This window comes from Centropristis striata, chromosome 14, assembly GCF_030273125.1.
Source record: "Centropristis striata isolate RG_2023a ecotype Rhode Island chromosome 14, C.striata_1.0, whole genome shotgun sequence".
Classification (NCBI taxonomy): domain Eukaryota; kingdom Metazoa; phylum Chordata; class Actinopteri; order Perciformes; family Serranidae; genus Centropristis; species Centropristis striata.
Genome location: NC_081530.1, coordinates 5,980,435 through 6,008,190, shown reverse-complemented (window position 1 = coordinate 6,008,190; position 27,756 = coordinate 5,980,435). Strand labels below are relative to the sequence as shown.

The 27,756-nt window shown below is 36.5% G+C and overlaps 3 protein-coding genes across 3 annotated transcripts in view; 2 read left to right on the top strand and 1 right to left on the bottom strand.

Annotated features, from left to right (window-relative positions):
- Positions 1–11,280: 11,280 nt before the first annotated feature.
- Positions 11,281–13,962, bottom strand: rpa3 (replication protein A3). Its single transcript, XM_059350257.1, has 4 exons — positions 13,753–13,962; positions 13,596–13,670; positions 11,653–11,764; positions 11,281–11,568 (listed from the first exon to the last, which is right to left on the bottom strand). The coding sequence occupies exons 1-4, from the start codon at positions 13,849–13,851 to the stop codon at positions 11,486–11,488; spliced, it is 369 nt and encodes a 122-aa protein (XP_059206240.1). The 5' UTR covers positions 13,852–13,962; the 3' UTR covers positions 11,281–11,485.
- Positions 13,963–14,172: 210 nt separating this feature from the next.
- On the top strand, positions 14,173–26,670 carry umad1 (UBAP1-MVB12-associated (UMA) domain containing 1). The gene is made up of 4 exons (XM_059350563.1): positions 14,173–14,371; positions 16,922–17,012; positions 22,078–22,163; positions 23,281–26,670. The coding sequence occupies exons 2-4, from the start codon at positions 16,931–16,933 to the stop codon at positions 23,554–23,556; spliced, it is 444 nt and encodes a 147-aa protein (XP_059206546.1). The 5' UTR covers positions 14,173–14,371; positions 16,922–16,930; the 3' UTR covers positions 23,557–26,670.
- Positions 24,342–27,756, top strand: part of glcci1a (glucocorticoid induced 1a) — a 26,803-nt gene continuing 23,388 nt past the window's right edge. Inside the window, 1 exon segment of the mRNA XM_059350270.1 lies at positions 24,342–24,350. Coding sequence (XP_059206253.1) covers positions 24,342–24,350 — 9 coding nt within the window.

Genomic DNA, 27,756 nt, shown 5'->3' with positions numbered 1-27,756 from the left:
ACTAGCCAGAATAAATGAGCCCGGTCTCATTTCAATGGATCCTGCACTTTTTGTCTTAGGACTTTATCCAAAAGGTCACAAATACAACAAAAGTGAAAGAATATTAATAGATATGTGTCTGTTACACGCTAAAAGAGCCATTGCAACGTTTTGGAAAAAGACCAGCAGACCGAATGCTATGTAATGGGTGAGGCAAATGCTCACATCTTTTCCTTTGGAGAGAGTGACATACATACGAAAAGGAAGGCAGGATTTGTTTGAAAAAATATGGGAACCGTTTAAAGTGTTTGTTAACGGTATTGATCTGACAATTGACAATGAAGAAGAATAAGCAGTCAGTTAAGTAAACCTTAAATCAGGATTAATGAGTTCATGTACCTGCAATTGTATAAGGCATTGAATTATGAAATGTTTTGTGGCTGAGAAGTGGATGTTTGTGATGTGTATGTGTATAGTCCATTTGTAATCTTGTTTTGTTTTGTTATGTAAGAAAATGTCAATAAATATATTGTTTAAAAATTTTTTAAAAAAAAATGAGCCAGGTCTTAGTCCAAACACACAACCTTTTCAGGTTGCCACTATCAGACTGAAAAACACTGATGCATCAACACCACTGTGATTGGTGTAAAGAAAAACAAACAAGCTGGTCCATGAAGAGAAATTTAAGGGAAATAGTGTTTGGTATATATTCTCCTTATTCACTCATCAGCCACTTTATTATGTACACCTGTTCGATTGCTCGTTAAGGCAAATATCTAATCAGCCAATCACGTGGCAGCAACTCAATGCATTTAGGCATGTAAACATGGTGAAGACAGCGTCAGAATGGAGAAGAAAGGTCATTTAAGTGACTTTAAATGTAGCATTGTTGTTGGTCTGACTATTTAACAATCTGCTGATCTAATGGGATTTTCATTTCATTTCATTTTTTCATTTTTATTAATTCTTCTTTTCGAACCGAAAAAAAATAAACAACATAAACTAAAACAGCGCAGGCTAGATGCATATACATATTCATACACATACTCACATAGGCACCATTAAACAGATGTACATAAACATATAAACATTTACACACATACAGTATATAAAGCCCTATTACATATACATGCATCTGCCCCGTTTAAGTAATAAGATAGAAATAAGAACCAGTTAACTTAATATTCAATATACATTTCCTTATATCATTTTGGTTCGAAAATAAAGGGAATAGGCTGAAGTATAAAATACTTATCTAGGCCTCTCCCCTGATACTCAACACTTCAAAAATAGGGTTTACAGGAAATGGTCAGAAAAAGAGAAAATAGCCAGTGAACCAAATGCCTTGTTGATGCCAGAGGTCAGAGGAGAATGGTCAGATTGGTTGGAGATTATAGAAAGGCAACATTAACTGTAATAACCACTCGTTACAGCCGAGGTATGCAGAAGAGCATCTCTGAACACACAATACTTCACATGTGGTTGACTTGACACATTTCCCATACAGTGTTGGTCCAAGCAGCTTTTTAACCCTTTATCTGGCGAAGAACTATATTTGGTAACTTCAGTGGATATCTAAACTGGGTCCCCATGTCTCTCTGTGAGGTCGTAGAACCACATGGACTTCTTGGACAGACGTAGATATTTTGAGAAAAAAGTTGCAAATTTTCTAGATTAAAGTGGCAAATCTGCGCAAAAAAAGTCGCAGATTTACGAGAAAAAAGTGTGTGTGGGGGGGAGAGGAACAACTTTTTTCTTGCAGATTCGCCACTTTAAATCTCATAAATGCACTTTTTTTTCTCTCATAGATTTGCCACTTTAATCCCGTCAACTGTTTTACCATTAATTTGAGATTTTTTGGTCACAATTTTGAGATTTTTTGGTCACAAATTTGAGATTTTTTGGTCACAAATTTTAGATTTTTTTCTCACAAATTTGTAACTTTTCTTTAACGTTAATTTGAGATTTTTTTCTCATGAATTTGTAACTATTTCTCAAACTATTACCCCCCTCCCCTGGGTCCGTATGTTTTTTTTTTTTTTTTTACCCATTCCACAGTCCACATTCTGGCTGTATGTAATTTCCTCCAATATTCTCTAGGGTTGAAATTTGGAATTTGCAAGTATTTCAATGAGTGCCCTATTGAGGGTTAAAGAACGCACTGAACTGGATATTGATGTGAAATTTCAAGCATATCAGACATTTTGTGAGAGGGGTGTAGCCATGATTTGTATCGTGAATGACTGTTTTAAGTGTAACCTAACTAGAAGGGCTGATACCTGAGCATCAAACAGTGGACTTGACGAACTGGAATAAGGGAAAGCAAGGCAGCTGATTGGCTGATACTTTATTTTGGAATTAACTCCATTATAACTTGCCAAGTGGTGGGTCTGAATTAATTAGTTTCGTGCATGAAGTGATCTCAATTATCAAAATTATTCTTGATTATATTTAACTGAATTTCATATCAGCTCCAAAACAAAATAGACAGGACAGGACAGGTCACAAGACAGGACACATTCATCAAGAGACACAGTTCTCCGGCCATATTTAACCCTTGTGCACCCCTTCAGAAAATGTTAATGTATTATCCTTGGTGCAAAAAATGTTCACCTCTTAAAAAGTGTTATAAAGATATTAAATATGATTTTTTTTTTTCACTTTCAATGCATCAAATCTCTTGACCAACTCCAGTCCTGATCATAGCTATAAAGTCTACATGTATTTCTGAAATAGTTTTAACCTTTTAATGCCCTTTTAGGAATGTTAACCCACATGTTTTAAATGATAAAAACACAAAATATGAAACAATTTGCGTGTGTACAGTACAGGCCAAAAGTTTGGACACACCTTCTCATTCAATGCGTTTTTCTTTATTTTCATGACTATTTACATTGTAGATTCTCACTGAAGGCATCAAAACTATGAATGAACACATGGAATTATGTACTTAACAAAAAAGTGTGAAATAACTGAAAACATGTCTTGTATTTTAGATTCCTCAAAGTAGCCACCCTTTGCTTACTAGAATATAAGACATGTTTTCAGTTATTTCACACTTTTTTGTTCAGTACATAATTCCACATGTGTTCATTCATAGTTTTGATGAATTTACAATGTCAATAGTCATGAAAATAAAAGAAACACATTGAATGAGAAGGTGTGTCCAAACTTTTGGCATGTACTGTATGTCAGTGAGAGAGTTAAGTCAGTGGAGCAAGAGCTGCAGATCATTTTCATATGTACTTTGCATAAAAACTTGCTGAATTTGGCACTTTGCCTCTTTTGCCAGTAGCGGGCCCTTGAAGAGGTGCAAGCAATGCACATTTTGCACACGACAGCAAAAGGTCTGGACCCAGCAGTCTGGCCCCAGTGGTCTGGACCCAGCAGTCTGGCCCCAGTGGTCTGGACCCAGCAGTCTGGCCCCAGTGGTCTGGACCAGTGTGGGGTCTTTTGCTCTGTTTCTTGGCCTTGGACCTGTGTCATCAGTGTGGCTGCTGCTGGTGTACGTGGTATGCTGTGTCTTCAGGCCATCATTGAGGCAACTAGGGATTGGGACTGAAAAGGAGGGGGAGGCAGATGCTCCACAAGTCCCACAAACCCCAGATGGCAGCCGTCCCTTCTCTCTGTTGACGTGCTGGGCTCAGATCACTGACTCTCGGACGGTAATCTGAACTAAACTTTTTTCAAGTCATTTCGTTCATTTTAACTAGTGCAGTGCTGTAGCCTTCTTGAGGCCAATGTGGGACGCTGATGTGCAAAATGTGATGAGCAAAAAAGACTTTCCCTGTACATAAACACATACACACACAAATAATTTGTATTCTGTTTCCAAGCAACAGTCAGAAATGCAACAGGAGAAAGCCTCATTGAAACAGCATTTACTGGAGCCCTCAGCCACAAGTCCCACTAGCATTAGCACAGGTAAAATTATTGAGTATTTAAAATGGAAATGTGCAAAAAATGTAACTAGGGGTGCACTAGGGATAATAACACTTAAAACATCCAAAAATAGCCTATATAGAATTATGAAATAATTAAATTGACTGATCCAAAAGTGAGCTATAGTTAGCCGAGAGATTTTAGACTCAATGAGAACTTGACATAGACAGAATCTTACTGGCTTACTAGCCTTAGAAGTTTGTGTGACAAGGAGGGATGAGAGGACTGACAAGGGAGACGCAAAGCTCAAAGCAAATCAGAAGGTGCAGTCTCAATACTGTGTCCCACTGCATTCACAAACACAAAGTGGGGAGACCTCACTATGGTGCCTGTCCCTTAACACTAGTCGGGTTTCCATCAACTAATTTCTTTTTTTTCAATTATCATACAGAACAATCATATTCTCTGTTTTACAAATAATCACCAAAAAAACCAATCCTGAAAACAAACAGAGACAGATCAAGCTCAAAATCAGCGTGACAAACTCGTAATAGACAACAGACAGGAAAAGACAACAAAAAACAAAAACAAACAAAAACAAAACGAAACAACAACAAGTGCACCTAATACTTCATGTTACAGGATTGTTCAAGGGCAGGTGTAATCATTCAGAATTCCAGTTCCAGGCCAGGTAAATTGTTCACATAAGTTATTAGAGGGTCCCAGGTTTTGTGGAATCTGTTAGTGGAACCGTTGAGGGTACATCTGATCTTTTCCATCTTAAGGTTCTGCATAACGTCCCTTATCCAGTGGTGATGTGATGGAGGAGTGGCAGCCTTCCACCTGAATAAAATTAAGCGCCTAGCTAATAAGGAGGAAAAGGCAATGACCCTCTGTAAGTGAACAGGGGGAACAGATCCCGTTGGATCAGATAACCAACCAAAAACAGCAACCAAAGGAGATGGTGAGATATTATAAGCATAAGCATTAGAGATTACTTCGAAAAAGGATGACAAAAAAGGAGCAAGTTTTGGACAGGACCAGAACATATGATAGGAAGTAGCCGGGGTCTATTTACATCTGTCACATGCTGGGTCTACATTCGGAAATATTCTTGCTAATTTAGCTTTTGAGAGATGCAATCTATGCAACACTTTAAACCATCAACTAATTTCGATGTGCATTTTGAAGATTTGTGTGAAAAAATGATGGAAACTGTGAGCGACCCAGAAAGCAATGAACCCAAGCATGATTTCAGAATGTCCAAAACTAAATTTATTTAAAGTAGCAAAAAAAACTTGGGCAGCAAACAAAGGAGGAAAACTAAACTGAGGGAGAGAGGCCCAAAAAAACCTCTAGCAGAAGTAACAGGCAAGTCACAGGCAGAGGTAAACCAGCAGAACGAGAGCAGGACATGTGGCATGACGATCTGACCGAGGGAGAATGAGGCCCCTTTTACACGAAGGGAAAACGCAGATTTCTTGCCTCTCATTTACACCAAAACCCCGTTTTTCTCACAGAAAACAATTATTTCTAAAAACTCCGGTTATGTGTTGTCGTGTCAACTTGGAGAAACGGGGTTTTAGGTTCTCACGCTCATTCTATCTAGTTGTTTTGAAAGGAACAGGAAGTCGCTGGTGTTATCCGTTGTTGTTGATTCTGAGGATTCTGATTGGCTTGCATGGCTTTATCCTTCTCCCTACACTGCCGCCCATATAATAGGTTTGGCATATAATGGTGCTCGGCGGCATATTTATGCGGGTTGATGTAAATAACAACTTTTTTGAAAACGATGTGTGCACGATGTTATTTTTGAAAACGGAAGGGTGGAAATATTCGTTCCTCTAAATACCCTGCTATGTATAAACGTGGCCTTATACTGGACTTACACCAAAAGACTTTCACAGTCCGAAACTAAAAACTGAATGTCTTTAGTAAATCTAGTTTTACTGGAGTCACTACGCTCCCGTCATCTCCATGGTTAAGTTTAAGGTAGTTGTAAGAGCCATTTTGCTTTGATTGTTTATTCGTTTGTTTGTTTGTTTTCGCCTCCCACCACCGGGTGGAGAAGAGCGCTCATTATGGATTCTGAGGTCATGAGTTAATATAAGGCACCGTTGTATGACTGATTGCGTTGAGATGCCCGAGAGGCACACAGTTTTTTGACCGCAGAAATATGATGTATACGTTGGAAATATAAGTTTATTTGTTTAAGAAAGAAGTATATATTTGTTTGGAAACATTATAATAAACTGAGTTAATTGATATACGGAAACTGGACATTTCATTTGTGCGCGTAAAATACTATAAACGGGATCTCATCATACTAGTGGCATCTTTTTTTTTCTTCTTCAGGCTCACTAATGCTGGGCTTACACTAAAAGATTTTCACAGTCCCAGACTAAAAACTGAAAGTCTTTAGTAAATCTACGGCGCTCCCGTCATCTCCATCGTTATGTTTAAGGTAGTAATCTGCTCTGTTTCATATCAGTCTTTTCCTAGTCTTGGGTTTGGATCATATCAAACGTGTTTGATATTATCTCAAGTCTCAGTGACGTAACACAATCACCAACCAATAGATGAGCGGGGGAAAGGTCCCCGGTTCCAGACCGGCCAGTAAAATCACTTCCACAGGAAAAAGGAACATCACAATAATGCTAGTAAGCTCAGTCATAAATAAAAATATACTGATGTCATATGTTTAGACTTTTGTGTGCGCTGTTTCTTAGTAAAGAGAACAGTAAGGAGACCCAGTTAAAATGCATAAATAAATGTATACATAAATAAGTAATAAATAATCAATGATTAATGTATGATTAACTAAATGGAAGTTGATAGAGCTGATAAATATAATTATTCAATTAAACAAATTATAATTAAATAGGACATAAATGTATATCATGAATTCATTTCTAAATGTTCCTTTCCTTTATTCTTCCTTATATCTATTTTTACTGTAAAATAGTCAACTTCTCATGTCAGAAAAACAGAAACCCTTTTCAGCTTTGTGAGGGAGCATTTTGTGTCTTCTAGTCTTTTTTTTTTTTTTTCAACACAAACCACTGCACACACTAGAGCAGCTGGAGCCAAAAGCTGCTTCTCCTCCATGTCGTAAGTTTCTACTAAGAGCATGATGGGAAAAAAATGCTAAAAGAATCTAATTGTAGTCTTGTAAATAGTTACCCTGCAAGATTCACAGTCTGTCTAAAATCTCAGTGTGAGACTAAAAACTCTAAACACTTGTCTTTAGATGTGAGCAGGTGTGAGCTGATAGTTTTGAAGGAGTCTTTCCAAATCTTCTGTCTCAAGTCTTCTGGGGTAACGCTTTATATTAAGGTCCTTGTAATAACCATTAATTAACAAGTAATAAGGCCCTTGTAAGTCCTTACAAGATGCTTATTAACATTATTGTGTGTTTATAAGCTTATATAAGTGTTAATAATGGCATTATAATACAGCTAATAGCAGGCTATAAGCAGATTTATAAGCACTAATAAGAAACTTGTTAACAGTTTGCAAATGCTTAAGAACATTAATAAAAGCCTCATGAGTATCTTATAAGTGTTAATAATAGCATTACAAACACCCATGACCCACCCATTATGTCTTTGCCATGCCTTTATTAATCTTATTTTGTTTGCTTATTGATATTAAAATATACTTTATTGCTCATCTATTATAAGTTAACTATGCTTTTTGCAACTACCGGATCTAAAGCGAGAACAATGCCTTATTACTTGTTAATTAATGGTTATTAAGGACCTTATTATAAAGCGTTACCCTTATGTCTTGTCTCAAATAGCAGATTCACCCAATATACCAAATTCACCCTCTATCATAAGGCTTTTAATGTGCTTGTCTTTGTTTCAACAGCAGAGAAACATCAAGAACATTCAGATGTCTTAGAAAAGTAAGAATGCAAGTATGTTTTTTTGGGGGGGACTGAAGTCATTAAAGAGAAAACACTGAGCGTTTAATGAAGATGTCAATAAATATGTTTTTTTAATATGAGCCTTGAGGATAAAAGTACATTTCTTTACTTTGAGGCAGTAAGAGTTGCCTCTCATTCTGTGTTCATGTGTAAACTCCATTTAATGGCCTCAAAATAACTTGCTCCCTTGTAGTAGTAGCGTGTTAAGCAGCTGTATTTAAATATATCAGATGTGTTTTGGCAGGTATCAAATCAGAAGAGAGGGCAACAGTGTTACAGGACCAACCGTGGTGCATGAGGGGAAATCCTTCTGCAGTCATGAAGATGTCCAAGTTTAGTGGACAAATGTCCTCCAAGATACTCCAACAGAAACTAGTTTACAAAGAGCAGGATTACACTTGTTTTTTAATCAACCTCTGTGTGTGCACTACATGGCTAACACAGCCACCATTTCTCTTTAAAGATAAGCAGTGCCTCACGTTGAACATTAGACTGCAGATTGAACAAGCAACATTTCTTTTTAAAAAAAACAAACAAAACACACTTTATTTGTTATTTAAACACATTAATCTCTATATAAAAGCAAGAAGCATCTCTGTGTGTGTGTGTGTGTGTGTGTAGAGCATCTCTCTCTGACCGTTAGTCAGACTGACCTCAGATTTCGTATGTGGCTTGTGCATGGCACGAAGGTGTGCATCCTCAATTTTGAAGATTTTTTAATTCATTTTTCAAAATAATATTATTTACGTAGGACGTGTTGAGGCATTGCACTGTTTCCGATCGGACGCCTTTTAGTGGAGCTCCGCCCCTTTGTGTGATAGACCTACACCTGGTCAGTAACACAATTCACTATAGATTTTTAAGCCTGACTCATCTCATCTGTAAGTCTATTTAGCCTACCTATCTTTTGGAGTTTTAGAGTGGCTACAAGGTTCGATTTTCCAATAATATTCAAATAGTTTCCAGCGAATATCAATGTTCAATGTGTATGTGCTGGATGGTGTGGTACCTTATGAAAAGTAAGTGTTTTATGGAGTTGCAGACGTTGTAGTGGTCTGCATAGCCACAATATATGAAACACAATAGTTATCAATCAATCTACACATTCCATTACACACCTAATAACCCTTATTTATTCACATCGGTCTGTTTGTGCTGCATGTAAACTTATTCCCTCCTATTTCTGTGTCTGTATATATGTTTCTTTTTCTTAAAAAAATATTTCTGTGTCTCTTTATATCTCAATGTACATCCATGTATTACCTACTTTGTATATTAACACTACACAAGAGTTTTACACCTCATTGTACATCCCACTTTCACACACAACCTCATTTGGCCATAATTGAAAAATCTACTTAATCTCCCACTATACGAATACATACTTCCTACGGGCACTGCACTAGTAATACAAAACACTTTCATGAGGGAGGATATCAAAGATCTCCATGTACCAAAGGGTGACACTAGGTGGAAGAATTTTGATCCAGTTTTTTAATTCTTAATTTTTATTTTAAATATCTCTCTCACTACCTTTGAAATAAGTGTCCAAAATCTGGAAATGAGTTTACATTCCCAAAAGTAATGGAAATACGTCCCCCTTTCTAAGTTGCACTTGGTACACAGAGGAGCTATGTGGTCAATTTTGTTTAAAATAACAGGAGTAATATGCAGCCTGTGAAGTATCTTGTACTGAGTTTCTCTCAGCCGGTTACAAATAGATGTGGACCTTATCAGGCGTACATTGCCAGCCAATCATCCTCAATATATTCATTGTTAAAAGTCTTTTTCCATCTATGATAGATGTCTGGTAAATGGTATGCAATGGAAGAAGCCAGAAGTGACAACATTTCTATCAGTGCTTGATTGTGCAGATATAATTTACATCTCATCTATCTATCTATCTATCTATCTATCTATCTATCTATCTATCTATCTATCTATCTATCTATCTGATAGGAGAACCAGAAAACACTGTGATAGATGCCCTTTTAAAGACTTCAGATTGTGTTTGAGATAGAAAACTATGAACACAAATGTTTCAATTTCAAAAACTTTGTAAAAGTTCGGCTATCTTTTTCCTGTTATTAGTTTATTTGTTAATTTATTGTTCTGTCACATATATAAAAAGTGACATTTACATTTTTTGACTGGTGTGAAGACATGATCAGGACATTATCAATAAGCATTCAAGGAATAAGAATTAAATGTGCAGTTAGTAGCTTATTCCTAAATTAATGAAGTTAGACTGATGCACTGATATTTCACAGAAACTGTTTAAATTATAAAAGGTTAAAGCATGTACTATCCTGCACAAGTTTCGCAGAAACTTGGGAGAGAAACTGCATCAGCTCACTTTAATTGAATGACCTGTTAGATAGTTGGAAGTTAAACAGGTCCTGTTGTCGTGCTATGGGTGAAGTCACAGTGATAGGTGATTTAACCTGTTAACTCCTCCTCAGCTGGGATTGGACCTGTCCATTTGCACAGGCTAAATGTTAATGATAGTGCAGCGGTCCATGCTGCCCTCTGCTGGTTTAAACACTTCAAATCTCAGTCCATCATTCACATTCATGAACAGGACAACACACACAAAATCACAAAATGATAAAAGTAGGCCAGCTACTTTCATGAAATCATTTGGTGACAATATGTATTCTAAATAACAATTTTTTTTTACTTGATTCATTTATAACTAGACAAGTTTTTTGTTAGATGTTTTGCTACCTTACAGAAATTAAAGTGCATTTTTTTCTTTGAGAAATCTGAGACCTGAGAATCTGAGGTGTCATTTTTTTTGTCTCATGTTCACAAGGATACATATTGGTAGAGGGGGGGCCTGGGAGAGCCCACCAATGAGAAAAGGAGAAAAAGGAAGATTGTATGACATATAAACTGATGTTTTAATGCTGTTTATTGAGTCTCCTGTGGTTGCAACCAGGGAACTCATTGAGTTTTGATCTCTTGACCTTTGCAAGAATAAAACTGCTGCATGAACCTCTGAACGAATCTCCTGCTACTTTTTGGATTCTATCATTTTTGAGTCTTAGAGTTTGGGGAAGATTTTGGTGTACATGTTGGCAAATTGGAGGCTAATCTGACTTTGGGGCTTTGAGCTGTCGTAATTTGCCACTACAATTGATAAATTACAATGTGGTCATTTTTTCTTTATGTGCCACTAAAGAAGCATGTTATTGTAAAAACTTTATTCATTAATCTATTGACTATTTTTTCAATTAATCTATGGATTAATATTAAGAAACTTTACGCAAAATAAAAAACGTGTCATTTATATTTCAATATTATGTTAAATTGTCTTCTCTTCAAAAAAACAATAGCCCAGTATTAACTGGTAATCTGTGTTTTCCAGTCCAATATAAAGTCTCTCCGAAATAAAATGAATCCAAGAGGTTGTTCCATTCAAGTAAAAGGAATGTGGTGCAATGTAATCTACATTTAGCATCAGAATCAACAACAGAAGACACTCGCTCTTTTAATGTAATTTTTATGTAATGTAATGTAAGTACCTTCCCACTGCCTTTTGACTTTACAGGTTTTAACTTTACTGACAGAACTTTGATATTACAGACATTTTGTACAAAACTTTTTTTTAAACTCACAACAAAAACTGAACATATTAAACACGGACGCTGAACTTGAAGACAATCTTTAGTCATCTTCACATGGTGAGCCTCATCCACTTGCAGCCACTTCAAAAGGGTAATGCTGGGGGAAGTCATGGATGACTTTCAGGGCTTCAGTATACAGCTCTAAATCTGTGGGATGGACAAAGAGAACAGGTTAGTGCTGCTGTATTCATCTGTATGCACCGTATGGAAGAGAGAATAAAATAGACCTACCAAAGGGAATACCCTTGTCCTCTCGTAGCATGTTGTAGGTGTTGCCCATTATTGCTCCTTTGTTGGACACCATACCAATGACCTCCACAATACCGCTCAGCTCCTCTTCAAGCTGGGAAAAAAACATAAGATTAACCCATAAGAACCCAGAGCCAGTAATCCTTAAAAAGGAAAATTATGGGGGATATACCACAGACCAAGTGGACCTTATGATATATCTTATTTTAAAATGAATAAACTTTCAATAAATAAATAAATCAATAAACCTTTTCTGCTTACAGAAACACAAATCTGCCTTTTTCTTTGCATCTTCACAACATTTATTAACATTGTGAAATTAACAGTGCTGTTTAACAATAAATTATTTTTTAGATTTGTTTTTAAGTAACAAAATAATATTAAATCAATAATAAATAAAAACAAATAACCATCTGCCTTTTTTGTTTTCATCTCCATAACATATATCAAAATTGTGACTTTAATAGTGCTGTTAGACAACAAATTCCATTTCAGATTTGATTTTAAGTAACAAATTAATAATAAATCGAGAATAAATAAAAATAAATAACACTGCCTTTTTGGACGGCTTCTCAACAAGCTACTGTACCTGTAGAACACTAAAAACACACTTATGTACTTGAGAAAACATACATGAACATTACTAGAACATTTAAAATGTTTGTGACACCTGTGTCACCGTGGGTTCTTATGGGTTAAACACCTTTATTCTGTTGTTGAAGGACACAGGTCTGGCCTTTATGATGAAGTTATTTTTCTAATAACATATACTTCTAGCACACAATGCACGCTATATTCAGATGCTCCATTACCACACTTTTGACTGATACCAGAAAAGTTCTCATTAAAAGTAGTAGCAGAAAAACATCATTAAAGTAACAAAAGTAAAAGCTGAAGTGCAGCTACTTTTAACTTTTTTTTTTTGCTTGGTGAAATAATATTCAACTTCTATACATTTCAAGCATGTTATGAATACATTCTATATGATAGTAAGAGCTGAACTGTTGCTTCATTTATTCAATTTCAACCATGAAAAAAGCAGGCCAGTGTTGTGTCCTTACTGGTTTCCACACTAACTGGTTGCCGTACTCGTGTGTGCAGCTGTGTTTTGCCTCAGTTTGCAGATTTGTCACATATTTAATAAACATAGTCTTTTAGTCTTTAGCTCCAGTGTTCCCTCATGGGGGCCTCCTCACTGGGTCTGCCCGTGGGGATGTGGTCTTGGAGACTCCCTGGGCCCGGGGGACTGGGCGGCTCTGCACCATGTGTGGAGTCCGCCCCGGTCTCCCCGGGTCCTGGTGGTCTCTGTGACGGTGTCCTCTATGGCTGTGGGCTCTGCCACCTCTCAGTGTGGATGCTCCCACAGGTTGCTTTTTCCTCATCTGGATCCTCGGTGCCTTGCCATGTCTCTCCACTGTCAATCAATATGTGCTGTGTGTGAGTCTGAGTGTGTTTGTGTGCCTGCATGACTAAATGCGTGTGTGCATGTTTGTGTATGTATACTTACAGATGTGTATGTGGGGGAGGGAGGGATGGGTTTTGTCATTTTTATTGTTTGTTTTTTCTTATTTTTTTTTGTAAAGCACTTTGTGTTGCATTTTTATGTATGAAAAGCGCTATATAAATAAAGTTTGATTGATATAACTGGTGATTTCCAAGTCGCATCTCCTATCTACTGTGGATAATATTGGTGTACAAGAGCTGGATTCGAATTCACTACAACTGAGGCAAAACACAGCTGCACACACTAATAAGGCAACCAGTTAGTGTGGAAACCAGTAAGGACACAACACCAGTCTTGGGCCTACATCTATTGCACGTCTGTCCGTCCTGGGAAATGGATCCCTCCTCTGTCGCTCTCCCTAAGGTTTCTTCTTCTTTTTCCCCTGTTAAAGGGGTTTTTATGTGTTAATGTGTTTACTCACAGGTTCATTAAGTTCAACTGTTGCAATCTTCCCTTCTCCATCCGAGAGAGTAAAGGTTTTTCCTGTCGGGTGAACCTAGCAGGGGAATCAAACACTTTACGTTAGCCATACTTAATTTAAAAAAAAGTTTTCCTCCATCTGTCTGAAGAACACTGACCTTTTCTACCCGCCCAACGAAGCAGACCGGTCTGCTGATGTGCTGCGACAGCATGCTGCATGTTATTCTGGGCTTCGGGACATCCAGGATACCTGCCATCTTCTCCTGTTGCTGTCGTGTTTTGGCGCTACCGGACTCTCCACAAAGCTCTATCGATATCGCGGGAAATGTTCAGTGACATGTTTTTGTTCACATTTTGTTCCCACGCGGGCGGGGTGTCTACAAATACGTTGACAAACCACGCAGCTTTTACGTCCGGCAAACACAGACGTTGAAATCGAACGTCTCCTAGGTTAAATACGAAATATCCGCTGTGCTCTAGAATTTTATTCCGCGGAAACAACCACCGATAGTTCCGCTACATGTTGCTGACTGCATCATTCGCAGCTCCCACTTTAGTTTCTACACGGCCCCCGGACACAACTGAGGACAGGGACGGTAACGTCATAACAAAACATCACGGGAGATATTGCTCGAAGAAACTACCGTCAGGAAATATTATTTAGGTGATATCCTGTTGTTTACAATAGCTTAGTTAAAGCTACCTGACGGGACTGAACTAAGCGGAACTAATCTACTGGGACCATTAAGTGAAAGCTCATGACGAGGCTCAGCGACAGTAAGATTGTCTTCCTCACTCTGTTGTCCTCAATGTTAAAACCCCGACCAACCATTAGACATGTTTTAGTGACATATTAAATTAAAATAAGCTGCGAGACGTTGTGCACCACGCCAACCTTGTTATTTGTAGTTGATGGTAGTAGTTGTAGATTTATTTGTAATAAAAGTTTATACATCATGACTGTCACCTGCTGTGACATTCGTACAGTGGCGGAAAGTAACTAAGTACATTTACTCATGTACTATACTGCCCTACAAAGTCTAACTGCAGTAAATACGCAAAGGGTAAAACTGAGAAAAACTGCTTTCAAGTTTTTTTAACGTGTTTTAACTGGCCGGCCAAATTGGTTACATGTAGATAAGTGATATGACACTTATTTCTACATGTATTGATTATGTAATTTTTATGCTAAATAAATCAAGATGATTTATTTGACCTTTGAACCCAAAAACGCAGTTACTGCATTTCTGTAAAAGGTTCTCAGTGCAGCAACTACAATGTTGTTGTCTTCTTTCAGCTTTTATATTTAGTTTTCAGTGAATAAACATTTTCAAATTGATTTTATAAATCTATCTAAAAGTGAAAGTAAAAGAACAACTCTATATATATTTGTGTATTTTAGACTTAATATTATAAAGACATGTTATATTTTAGTCTTAATCTAATTTTATCTCACTTTTTTACTTGATCACTATCTAGATAATAATTTCCCTTTCAAATACACTTATAATTTATATTATTTTATGTTTAAATTAGTATATATATATCCAAAGCAGACTGTGGTAAGTGTAATTACTGCTTGGTTTTGAGTTGGTTTGTGTGGTTTTTATATAATTATTTCTCTGAAATAAAGCAAAATTGAAATCTAAAACTTTGTCACAAGATAAAACAGACATCAAGGAGTTCATTTTTATTAAAACTCAATTTTGACCAAAAATGTAGTTACTGCAGTTAGGCTTTGTAGGGCAGTATACTTGAGTACAATTTTAAGGTGCTTGGGCTTTACTTTAGTATTTCCCATTTCTGTAACGTTATACTTCTACTCACTGCATTTAGCTGACTGCTTACTTTTCAGGTCAGGTTTTAACATAAAAACCTGATCAATTTAAAATGATTCAACTTAAAAAAAAAAAAAAAATCGAACAACATAACAGTATATTGAGAAATTAAAATGAGCTCTATCTTTACTAAATTAAAATGCTGCTTGCATAAATGCATCAATAGATACATATATTCTAATAATATATTTAGAACAACCTGAGTGGGTCTTTTACTCTACATTACTTCAGTAAGTTTTGAATGCAGGACTTTTACTGTAGTGGAGTAATTTCACAGTGTGGTATTAGTACTTTTCCTGAAGTAAAGGATCTGAATACTTCTTCCACCACTGCATTAGTAACCACTGTGGGTCGGGTCCTTTCACCATAGTTCCCTATCGTATATAGGTGAACAGATCAAGGCAGGATCTTTTAGGGTCAAAATGTTGTGGATAATATTAGATAAACTTCTATTTCTGCATTTTCAGTGATTGCATGGTGAGCACTAATGTTCTTTAAACTGCAGAGAAACCGCCTTGATTTAAAGATACACGGGGAAGCTATATATCTTCTGAATGCCCTGGTTCTTTAGGTTGTGGTTGTAAAGTTTCCTTAGGTGATTATGAAACGTTGTGATTATCCTAGGGGTCACAGCAGCTTGTTTTATACAGTGAGGTCAGGTTCCAAGAAATCCTCTCATGGGCTCCTGTGGAGACTAACATCATCCCACATAAATAAACCGGGCTCACTGAATCTACAAGAGTCTCAACCTTCCAGTGATACCCAGTTTATGTCATTCAAAGCCTGTGTAGGACCCCAGTATGCACACATATTCAAATACAGTAGGTGAAAATGCAATATATGCAATGCTATATATCTCAGCAATAGAATCACATCTGTCTTCAAACAGTTGAACTTCTCTGTCAAACTAATCTCTTCACAAGATATATATATATATAAAAAAAAAATCTTTCCTGCCACATGCCATCACACTGTACAATAACAAATAGTCTGGTTCATTACATACCGTCGTTATGCACTTCACGTGTTCTTTATGCACACTGTTCATTGCACCTTATTTGTTTCATAGCACCAATATTTTTATACTGCATATTCATATTTATTCGGCACTAGAATTCTACTCCTTAATACATACTCCTTCTTTAGACACTTTATTTTTACATTACATTTTATTGTATTTTATTGTATTTTTTAGATTTTATATTTTATTGCTTGAAGTATGCCTAGGTTGTTCTTTTTATTTAATTGTGTTGTTATTGTCTCTGTGTGTAATGCTGCTGCTACACTGTAATTTCCCAGCTTGGGATAAATAAAGTATATCTATCTATCTATCTATCTATCTATCTATCTATCTATCTATCTATCTATCTATCTATCTATCTATCTATCTACAATAATTAAAACGTCACTTGAACTTGATCAAATGAATACTGCCTGCTCACATGTCAGAATGACTAGTGGTCTAACCTTCAATTTCTTTTGTTTACAGAGGATCATCATGTTCAGTTTCCTTGGTCTCCGTAAAGACTCAAAGAAGTCAACAAACGAGAAGGAAGCAGATGGAGGCTTTGTTATCATTGGTGAGAAACACAATCTTATATAATATTCATTTGACCTATAGAAATGCTATTTATCTGTGAACCATAGATAAAAAAAAGTACCAAATGCCAGTATTTATGTGGTAGTAAACAAGCAGTTGTAGCGTGGAGTGGAAAACATTTATTGATGTTTAGTCATTTTTGATGGTAAATACGTTCTGGCTTAAATAGTGGTGTAAATATACACATAATATTTTATATCTACTATTGCCTGTTGAGTTGATAATTAAGTTAGTTAAGTTGATAATTGTTAAAGTGACTAAATGATGAATGGATTGATACTGGTCAGCCACATGGCATTTCCTGCAAAGTTCATTAATATTACTAAACTAATGAACAATTTATGTCATTATGAACAAGTTTTCTGCTGTAGTTTGTTTAAATTTTAATCCTGTAACTTTGAAAAGCTGAATGTAGAATATTACTGGTAAATATGAATAAATCAATAAGATTAGTTGCACTTTGTAACTACACTACAAACTATTATTGACAATGTTTTGAGCTTATTGAGATAATAATCTATATATAGGTTGTGACTGAAGGTGATAGTGCTAAAAGGAAATATTAGTACAGGAAGTAAGTTGTGGTTTCTTGTTTTTCTCATGTGATAAGCCTTCCCTGTGTGACAACATCAGAAAAATCACATATTAAGCAATTTATTTAGAGGGTGTGCCTTTGTTTTGCAAAAACTGAATACAGTTGAGCAGAAACCTCTTTGTTGATCTTAAAACAGTAGTTTGACTAAAAAAATCTTAAGTGATGTCAGTGATGGAAAGAAACTAAGTACAATTACTCAAGTACTGTACTTAAGTACAATTTTGAGGTACTTATACTTTACTTGACTATTTCTATTTATGTAACTTTATACTTCTACTCCACTACATATTGAGGAAAATATTGTACTTTTTACTCCTCTACGTTTAGCTGACAGCTTTAGTTACTTTTCAGGTCGAGATCAATTTAAGGTGATTAGACTTTTTTTTTTTTTTTAAATAAACAACATAACATTGTATTAAGTATTTAAAATGAGTCCTACCTTTAGAAAAGTAAAACGCTGCTTACATAAATGCATCAATACATAAATATAACCTAATAATATATTTAGAACATATATAACAATCTGAGTGGGTTCAATCTGCATAACAAGTACTTTTACTTTTAAGTACATTTTAATGATGAAACTTTTGCACTTTTACTTCAGTAAGTTTTGAATGCAGGACTTTTACTTGTAGTGGAGTAATTTTACCGTGTGGTATTAGTACTTTAACTGAAGTAAAGGATCTGAATACTTCTTCCACCACTCCCTTTAGTTGCATTTCATGATCCTCATCATCAAGGCGTGGAGATCTTGAGATTACCCTGTTTATGGGCACCTGTCTATCACGTGACTGAAATTCCATACTTCACATGTCAAAAGCAGAGCTATCACCATAATCACTTCACAGAAGACCACGATGTATATCTGTAAAATGGTTTCCTGTCCAGCACATTGAGGTCTTGGTTAAATCACCTGAAATAAAGTTTTACAGGCTGTGCATCTATATTCTGTTGTTCACTACAGCCTTGAAAAATCAATGTGAATTGAGAATTATTTTTCCTTCAATTTTGGATAGTAGTTTCTGCTTTTGAACCTATTTTTTTTTTCAACTGATAGCCTCCCATTTTAGTATTTCTAAGCTATCTGTTTTTGCCTAAAAGTACAACAACCTCAGGTTCATCCTAGATAAAACTTAATTTGACTAAATCTCCCAGAGAACTGCAGTGTTATTTTCTGTTTATCCTTGTGGTGTCTTTAATTAGAAGAGTGGACACATTATTTTTGGCAGATGAGAACAAGTGATAGAGCCAGGCTTTCTGTTTCAGATTGATGCAACCAACTGAGCTCACTTTCTGCTTTCCATTTTGTCATGTGATCCTATCAGAGATGGCCTTATAATAATAGGGCTGGGCGATATGGACAAAAAGTCATATCCTGATATATTCAGGCTGAATATCGATATATGATGTATATCCTGATATTTTTATCGCAAAGTGAGAGCAAATGTTCAGTCAGATTTAGCTACTCCTCGGCCTCCTTTACTGCAAATGTTACATGAGGACTAATAAGTGTAGTGAAGTAGTTGTGTTGGAGGCCAGGCTAAGTGGATTGAAAGTGAGGCTTTAATCGGTAACGTTATGGAATACAACATGACTGTTTAGACTAAGGTCGCATTGGAAAAGATCGGACCTTTATCCGATTTTGGAGCACATATGAAAGAGGCCCTGGACTGATTCTAATGATAAGTTGGTTTCCATGCGATTTGTGCTGTTGACACTGTCATTAAAACAATTGTATCTGAGTCACATATGAGCATGCAACAGCAGATGGAGACAGTGTGAATTGCACGATAGAACGTATACGCGAGATTTAAAGTGGCAAATCTGTGCGAAAAAAGTGGGAAAAAAGCGACTTTTTTACTCGCAGATTCACCACTTTAAATCTCATAAATCTGTGCATTTTTTTCTTGTGGATTTGCCCCTTTAATCTCGTAAACTTCTTTCTTAAAATATTATTTTCATATGTTTTTTTTACACATTCTGGCTGTATGTAATACCCTCCAATATTCTCTAGGGTTGAAATTTGGAATTTGCAAGTATTTCAATGAGCCTATTAATTATTATTCATGTCCTATTAAGGGTTAAAGTGGTGAATCTGGGAGAAAAAAGTTCCTTTTTTTCACACTTTTTTCTCGTAAATCTGCAACTTTTTTTCTATACTTGACTTTGACTGAACATTTGCTTTGACTGAACATTTGCTCTCATTTTGTGATAAAAATATCAGGATATATATCATATATCGATATTCAGCCTAAATATATCGGGATATGACTTTTGGTCCTGATCGCCCAGCCCTAATCTAATCTAACCTCACAGTCATTGTTTTATGCCAGAAAAAAAGGGAACATAGCAGACAACTTTATGAGAAACACTATCTCAGCTGATGGTGGATCAGATGATTGTAGATACCATCTTTGCATAGACAAAGAGGGCTTTGGGGTTTGTTGAATCCCTGAAGAAGTCCCCCTGCTGTGGAGACACGAGGCTGAGATCAGAGACGTGAAACTAGTGTAAATGATTGCACTCTGTGGACAGTCAGGTTGGCCATGGACAGGAAGAGAGGGATAACAGCATCACCATTTCACTTTTCTCCTCACTCCTCTACTCACTGAGTTATTCAGCACTTGATGAGGCGATCTAATGAAATGCTCAGTGACAGCAACCTGCTGCTAGGCCTCCAATATAACCTTCAAAGGCCTCGACCCTGATTTAAGGGTTTTAAGTTGGCTTGCTGAGTAAAATGTAAATTTTAAAAATCAGCAAAATGTATATTTACAAAAGATTTAAAACAAAAATAAGTTTGAAACATAAAATATATTGTCTTTGTACAGTTTTCAAATGAATATATGTCAAAACGGATTAGCAAATTATTGCAAAATGAGGCAGTATACAACAGCAAAAAGCCCAGATTTGTTCTTAATACAGTAAAATAGTGTTTGGTTATTCCCAGCAGTCCTAAACAGGGTTTGTGCAAAGACTTGTTTGGAAAAAGTTGAATTAAAATCATTATGTTTTCAAATGTTGTCAGGGTGGGTTTCCCTGGCTCCAAACACATGCAGGTGACTCCAAATCGTCAGAATTCTCAAACTGAAATGTGTCAGCCTTGTGATAGATATTTCAGAAAATATAGAAAAAGTCCCATCTCATTTTCCTAAATGCAAGGGTGACCTCTTCAAACAGCTTGTTTTGTCCGACCAACTCTTGTCAATCTGAGATATTTGGTTCAACCCACGAATCATTTCTCATCAAAGAAGTTGCAGATTGAAATTCAATCAAATCCAAGTCCAACCACCTGGCATCTCTGTGTCCACCCCACAGGTATTCACTGGCTGAAGAGGGGGGCTTGAGTCTGCAGAAATCTCTGATCATTTCCTTAGTCTTTGAGGTGTTCAGTAGGAGATAGTTCTTGTGACTCCAGTCACTGAAGGCTTTTATCAGATCCCTATATTCAGATTCCTGTCCATTCCTGATACACGCCACAATAGCAGTGTCGAGTGAGTACTTCTGGATGTGGCAGGACTCAGAGTTGTATTTGAAGTCCCCTGTGTACAGTGTGAACAGGAATGGAGCCAGAACAGTGCCTTGTGGAGCCCCTGTGCTGCTCATTAATGTCCCAGAAACACAGTTCCCCAACCTGACATACTGTGGTCTTCCTGTCAGGTAATCTGTGATCCAGGAGATAAAGGAATGATCCACTCCCATCTCTGTCAGCTTGTTTTTGAGTATGTTGGGTTGGATGGTGTTGAATACGCTTGAAAAATCAAAGAACATGATTCTCACATAAGCACCAGATTCCTCCAGATGAGCAAGGGCATGGGGAAGCATGTAGAGGACAGCATCGTTCACTCCGTGTTGTTTGTATGTGTTGTATGTAATACATTTATTCATTCATTTTTCTTGACTGGAGCTGATCCCAGCTGACATTGGATGAGAGGCAGGTTCACCCTGGACAGGTCTCCAGACTATCACAGGGCTGACACATAGAGACAGACAGTCATGCTCTCATTCACTCCTACGGGCAATTTAGAGTCATCAATTTAGAACATGCAAACTCCACATAGAAGAGCTGCAGGCCGGAATAAAATATTGATAATAAAAAGTGCATTAAGTAATAAGCAAGTGTAAAAGTTGGTAAAGAGATATGTTTTAGGCTTTCTTTTGAAGTGGCTTCTCTGATATCTATTGTTCCATAGTCTGAGGGCATGGTTGACAAAGGCTGCGTCACTGATTTTAGTTGATTAGTTGCAAGCTACAGAATTTGAGCAATGTTTGTTTGTACTTATTGATTGACTGATTTTCTTTTCCCGCCCACAAACAGACTGGGAGCGTTGATTCATCAATGTGGATGGGGTTAATCAGTTAGAAAGACATACAGTGACACCATTTAAATTGGTGAGAAATGTTGTTCCTTATTTTTATTCACCTTTTCTCTGCCACATCTTTTGTGCAGGAGAGACAGTTGACGACCAGAGGAGGAAGATGCAGACCATGAACATCGCACAGCCATCAACAAACGTCATAGTGCAGCCATCGATGGTGAGCTTGTTGAGGTTCACTCAATCAAATCAATAATCTGAGTAATGAAAGGATGTGTTGTTTATTCATATACAATGCCTATAAAAAGTATTCACCCTCCTGTTTTTGCTTTTTCACATGAAATCATGGTCAATATAATTTGGCTTATTTGACAAGAATCTCCAAAAAGACCCCTCTTTAATATCAAAGTAAAAAAAACAGATTTTAACAAAATATAAATTGATTAATATATATATAAGGTAAAGTAAATGATTGGATAAATATTCTGCCCCTTTAATAGCCTGGGTATACCCATGCTGCCTTGCACGCTACAGTGTGGTGTCCATGGCCGATTAGCCCTGCTTTTGGGATCACATCACAGAACGGGGAGGGACGGCAAGACAGAGCTATGTTCCAGCTGTGAGTGGGAACATTTGATGACAATAGGTGGCTGGCCTGGGGACACATTTGACAAGATCTGTCGTTGTAAAATCTAGTTTAACAGGCCAGACTAAGACCTATTTGTAGAAATCAGATCCGAATCACATCCATCCATATCCAACCTATGAATGGGTTTTGGATCTATTAAGAAAAGAAAAAAACTTTGCCTGTTGTTAGAGCCATTTATATGTATTGGGGTCATTTCCCGATTGCCGCAATAGGTGGCGTATTGAACAACAGCATGTGTGAATGCATAAGTAGAGGAAGAGGTAATTACTCCTCAGGTGTGTTGCTTACCGGGAGAAGCACACAGTTTTTGACCGTCCTTTAACTACCGCCTAACCTTTAAGCCCTTTTGTTTGTTTTATGCCAGTTACTGATGTAAATGTGTGTATAGCAAAGCTGTAGTGATACATGTAAATAAATACGTCTTAAGCGCAAGATCGCAGATGTTTGAATGACTACAAGGAGCCGCCGCATGACGACGCGTCAATTACGTTCCCGGTACCAGACCCTCATTGTGGCTTGGGTTTTGTTTTATCTAAATCAAGTCACAACACCTGTGTTTTTTTGCTGTCCAGACATCTAAAGTTTGGATATGTGAAAGTTTGGCTTTGGGCTAGCAGTCTGAACAAGGCCTAAAAGTAATATCTCAACTGCACACTGACATTAACTCTGTGTCTCCTTTTCCTCACAGCCGTCCTATCCAGTTTCACCTCAACGCACCCAATCAAAACACGCTCCAGCTTTACCTGCCACAGCGCCAACAGCAGGAAGCTCAGCAGTGGACGCTGCTTCAACTCTCCCAGACCTCCTCGGAGACGTACCCTTCACTTTGGCTCCCCATGTCCTGGCTATGCAGGCAGGGCTCCCCCTATTTCCTGATGTGCTGCTCTCCCGGGACATAAACTATAACCTGGCTAGTTTTCAGTACGACTTCACTTTAGAGAACTCTGTGCTGCATAACGTCTAGTCTGTTTAAATTTTAATATCCGGCATCAGAACTTCGCTAATTGTTGGTTATTTGATGTTGAACAGGAAAATATGATTCTGTAGCATTATGAAAAAGTAAAAGCTCAAAAACTTCAAATCCATTTTCTATTTTCAGTGTAGAGGCATTGAAATGAAATGACACTGGAAAGGACACAAGGAAGCATGGACATTTAACTTGTACAACCGATGATTAACATTTCTAACCTCATAGTTGTGTAGGAACTAAATAGATTTATAGTTTACTTGTTCCTTGTGTTGCTCCAAATGTGAACACAGTTAGTGCACATGTTGATTTCAATTTTCAATTCATTTAAATTCAATTGGCTTTATTGGCATGACGTAACAATGTATATATTGCCAAAGCAAGCATCAGAAAAAAGGATAACAAGATAAGGAAAGCAATATTTACAATGAATTATTATAATGATTTCTTTCATTGCAGCCATAGGCCTGGTTCTAATTGATTAAGACATTGTGACTGTCAAGTCTTCAGGCACATTCAGATACAGTGAGTACGGTGAGGCATAAGGATATGCTGGACAGTTATCGTTCATGACTACCTTTGGTTTCTAGCAGGTATGATAACTATACAGTCATCAAGATATTTGCTGAGATCTGGGAACATTGCTACAAAAAGTCAGGTTTTAGCCCGTTCTTTGGGTTTGGATTCATGTTTGATTATTTTCAAATGTATTACAATTTTAATGAGAAATGTCTCTAATTGTGCCAGTCTTCCGCGTGTCATTTCTAGCAAGTAGATCCAAGATGCCCAGAGTAAATAGTGAAAAAGACAGTTGTAGCCAATGCTTTTTATTTAACTGACAGTAAAGCCCAGGTATAGCTTCAGGTCTCGAGCCAGGTTCAAATCTCAGTTCTGAGGTCTACTGACTGCTGATGTTTCTCCTCCTGTCAGGCTTTTAAGCGATGCCTTCATTTTGCCGCCAGAGTTCAGCAAATAACTTGAAGTGTACAATCGTTTAGACAAATCGCCAAAAAAAACGAGATGAGGCACCGAGATGATGAAGCAATAACTTTAATGGAAGCTTAGTACGAGGACAACAGACCAACCTCCAATTGAGTTAAACCCAAGTCTTCAAAAGAATTATTAGATGGGAAGTACTAATTCCTGGAAGGTCTAATGACCTTCTGAAGAATTAACGTAAAAACTGCAACAAGTGAAGATTGTTTAAATAAATAAGTGAAAATGTACAGTACAGTAGTGTTGGAAATGTAATGTGATGCCATTTATATATTTGACATTATGCGTAGCACCTCCTGCCACAACTAATGTTTTGACTATTTAACCACTTCTAATCCAGTGCTATGTTTGAATTTTGGGTAACGCTTTATATTAAGGTCCTTGTAATAACCATTAATTAACAAGTAATAAGGCATTGTTCTCGCTTTAGATCCCTTTAGCTGCAAAAAGCATAGTTAACTGTTAACAAGTGCATAGTTAACTTATAATAGATGAGCAATAAAGTATATTTTAATATCAATAAGCAAACAAAAGATTAATAAAGGCATGGCAAAGACATAATGGGTGGGTTATGGGTGTTTGTAATGCTATTATGAAGAATTATACGATACTCATGAGGCTTTTATTAATGTTCTTATTATACATCTCATATAGCCTGCTATTAGCTGTATTATAATGCCATTATTAACACTTATATAGGCTTATAAACACACAGCAATGTTAATAAGCATCTTGTTAGGACTTACAAGGGCCTTATTACTTGTTAATTGATGGTTATTACAGGGACCTTAATATAAAGCGTTACCGAATTTTGTTTCCTGAATGTGTCCTTCCTTTTGATCCAACATAATGTTCAGCATAACTTTACTCGGCCCGCATTTTCCATGCTCTCATTTTTCATTAGAATACGGTCACATATACATACTATTAGTTATGACTTTGCTCACTATTAGTTATCTGCACTTTTTACTTTTATGGAGTTGTTTCAAGCCATGACAGCATGTACTGTACTGTACTGTAAGTGTATAGCTAACATATGAAGCTGTATGAGCTGTGTACCATCATCAAATGCTGTCATTGCAACAATTTATTTTAATCCCTGATGATAAGTGTTTTGGAACTGCATATGATGTGAAGTAATTTGTTCTTGTTTGTGTTTGAGGTGTCTGGGATTCACCACTCACAAACTGCTTTGCCTAGAATTCAACAAAAAGTCTTTGGCCGTGATGTACCATGATTCTCAAATAATCAATGGAAATCCCAGATTTCCTCCAAGTTTACCTGTGTTCTCTTGATAAAATCATTATAATGCAGCAAAACAACAAAGTGTCATGTCATACACACGTCTGCTGCTCCGGGTTGCTCTTTCCTAACAGAAAAAAATATGTTTTTTTACTTAAAATGTCTAGAGATTTCACATTTCAACTTGAACTCAGAGCAGCAGATTGATGAGTATGCTTTGACTCTGTTATACTGATGGGATTAGTGCTGGTTAAATCTACATTATGCTACATTTTCAAGAGCAATTTAGGTAATTCCAGTTCATCATTTTTTTTTACACAGCCCAGCCCCCTTTTGCTTTTGTTGGTTGCCTGAGTCTTGGCTGTTATTTGAATATAGTGTTTTTTTGAGAATTTATGGTACTTGCACAAAATTTAATTGGAATTTTAGTTCAGAAATTGCTCATCTGTCGTTCTTGATAAGATTGATTTGTGCATCCTGGTTAAAATGCCATTCTCTAAAGATTACATAAAGTTGGCTCGGTTTATGTCTTCACCTGGGTGATTTAATTTGATTTATTTTCTAAGTATGAGCTTTTAAAATAAGCAACATTTTGCTGAGAAGGAAATGCATTTGCAAAGAGTCATAATTTAACCCATGAGTTTACCAAGTACTGTATGTGTACCTCCTGATTGTTTGTATATAATCAAAATTGGTCTCTTCAAACCTGCTGTGCCTTTAATATACAATACTAATATCTTGTATATTATTAATATATAAATATAAGAAACTGTCCTATTCTCTGAGTTAAAGTATGTATCTGTCGATGCTGGCAAAGTAATCAGTTGGCTGTAACTTTGGACAGCAACTTACAAATAAATTTGAAGAGCATTATCTGACTTGTGATTGTCTCTGTGTATGAAGAAAACATTTTGTCAATAATTCCATCACATTAAATACATTAGGATTGTTAAACAGAATTAGTATTGCAAAAGTGGCAAGAAATTAAATTAACTATTAAATATTTTATGTGAAACTGAAATATACTGAAATATAGTCTGCCATCTAAAAGTGCTGAGTAGTATGTAGAGACAGCAGTCCCAAAAAGAGATTAGCAGCAATGTACCAGTAATAATCAGAAGTCCTCTCGCTTTAATTAATAATTATTGGCAGTGAGGGTTAGGACACGTTGAAGAACACAGTATGTCATTTTTTTGTGTGTGTAGTGTCAAAAATACAGCCACAACAGGTTAAAAAGCAGTCGGTGTCAGATTTATGTTACTTCAAAGTGTCATTAATGTTCATGACACATCCCATGTCATGTTTATGACACGTTCATGCCACTCTTATGTAGACACCTTCAAAATAAAGTGTTACCAATATTAGCGTCAACAACAAAACACTAATAAACTAAACTGAGCTCTTCATTGCTGGGTTCTTATCTGATGCCTGTGAATGTGGCAAATTGTCAAAGAAGTGATGATCTTAAAGGGGTAAAATCACATGATCTGATCAACTGAGGATGAAGGTGATTTTACCATAGGTGGCCGGCGTCATGAGATGATTTAGGCCAGGGGTGTCAAACTCTGGCCCACGGGCCAAATTTGGCCCGCAGTGTAATTTTATTTGGCCCGCGAGCCAATATCAAATTATTATATTATTATTATTATTGTACTATAAAAGCTGACCCGCCGGTATTATACGGCGCGTGTACCGCTAATATTTTATTTTTAAATGTATTAACCTGTTGAAAAACTTTATTTTGATATTTAAATCAGAAGGATGCAAATAGAAAAGAGGCATACGATTTTTATTTATTTTTTTATTTAATAAATGAATGACATTGATGTGTTTTTTATTTGAAATTTGATTTTGCATGTCTGCACTATTTAGTTATATATTGTATGTTTATAAGCGTTGCTGGTTCCATATTTAATGTTAAAGCAAAACATGTTTGGTATATATTAAAAGGTTTATTTG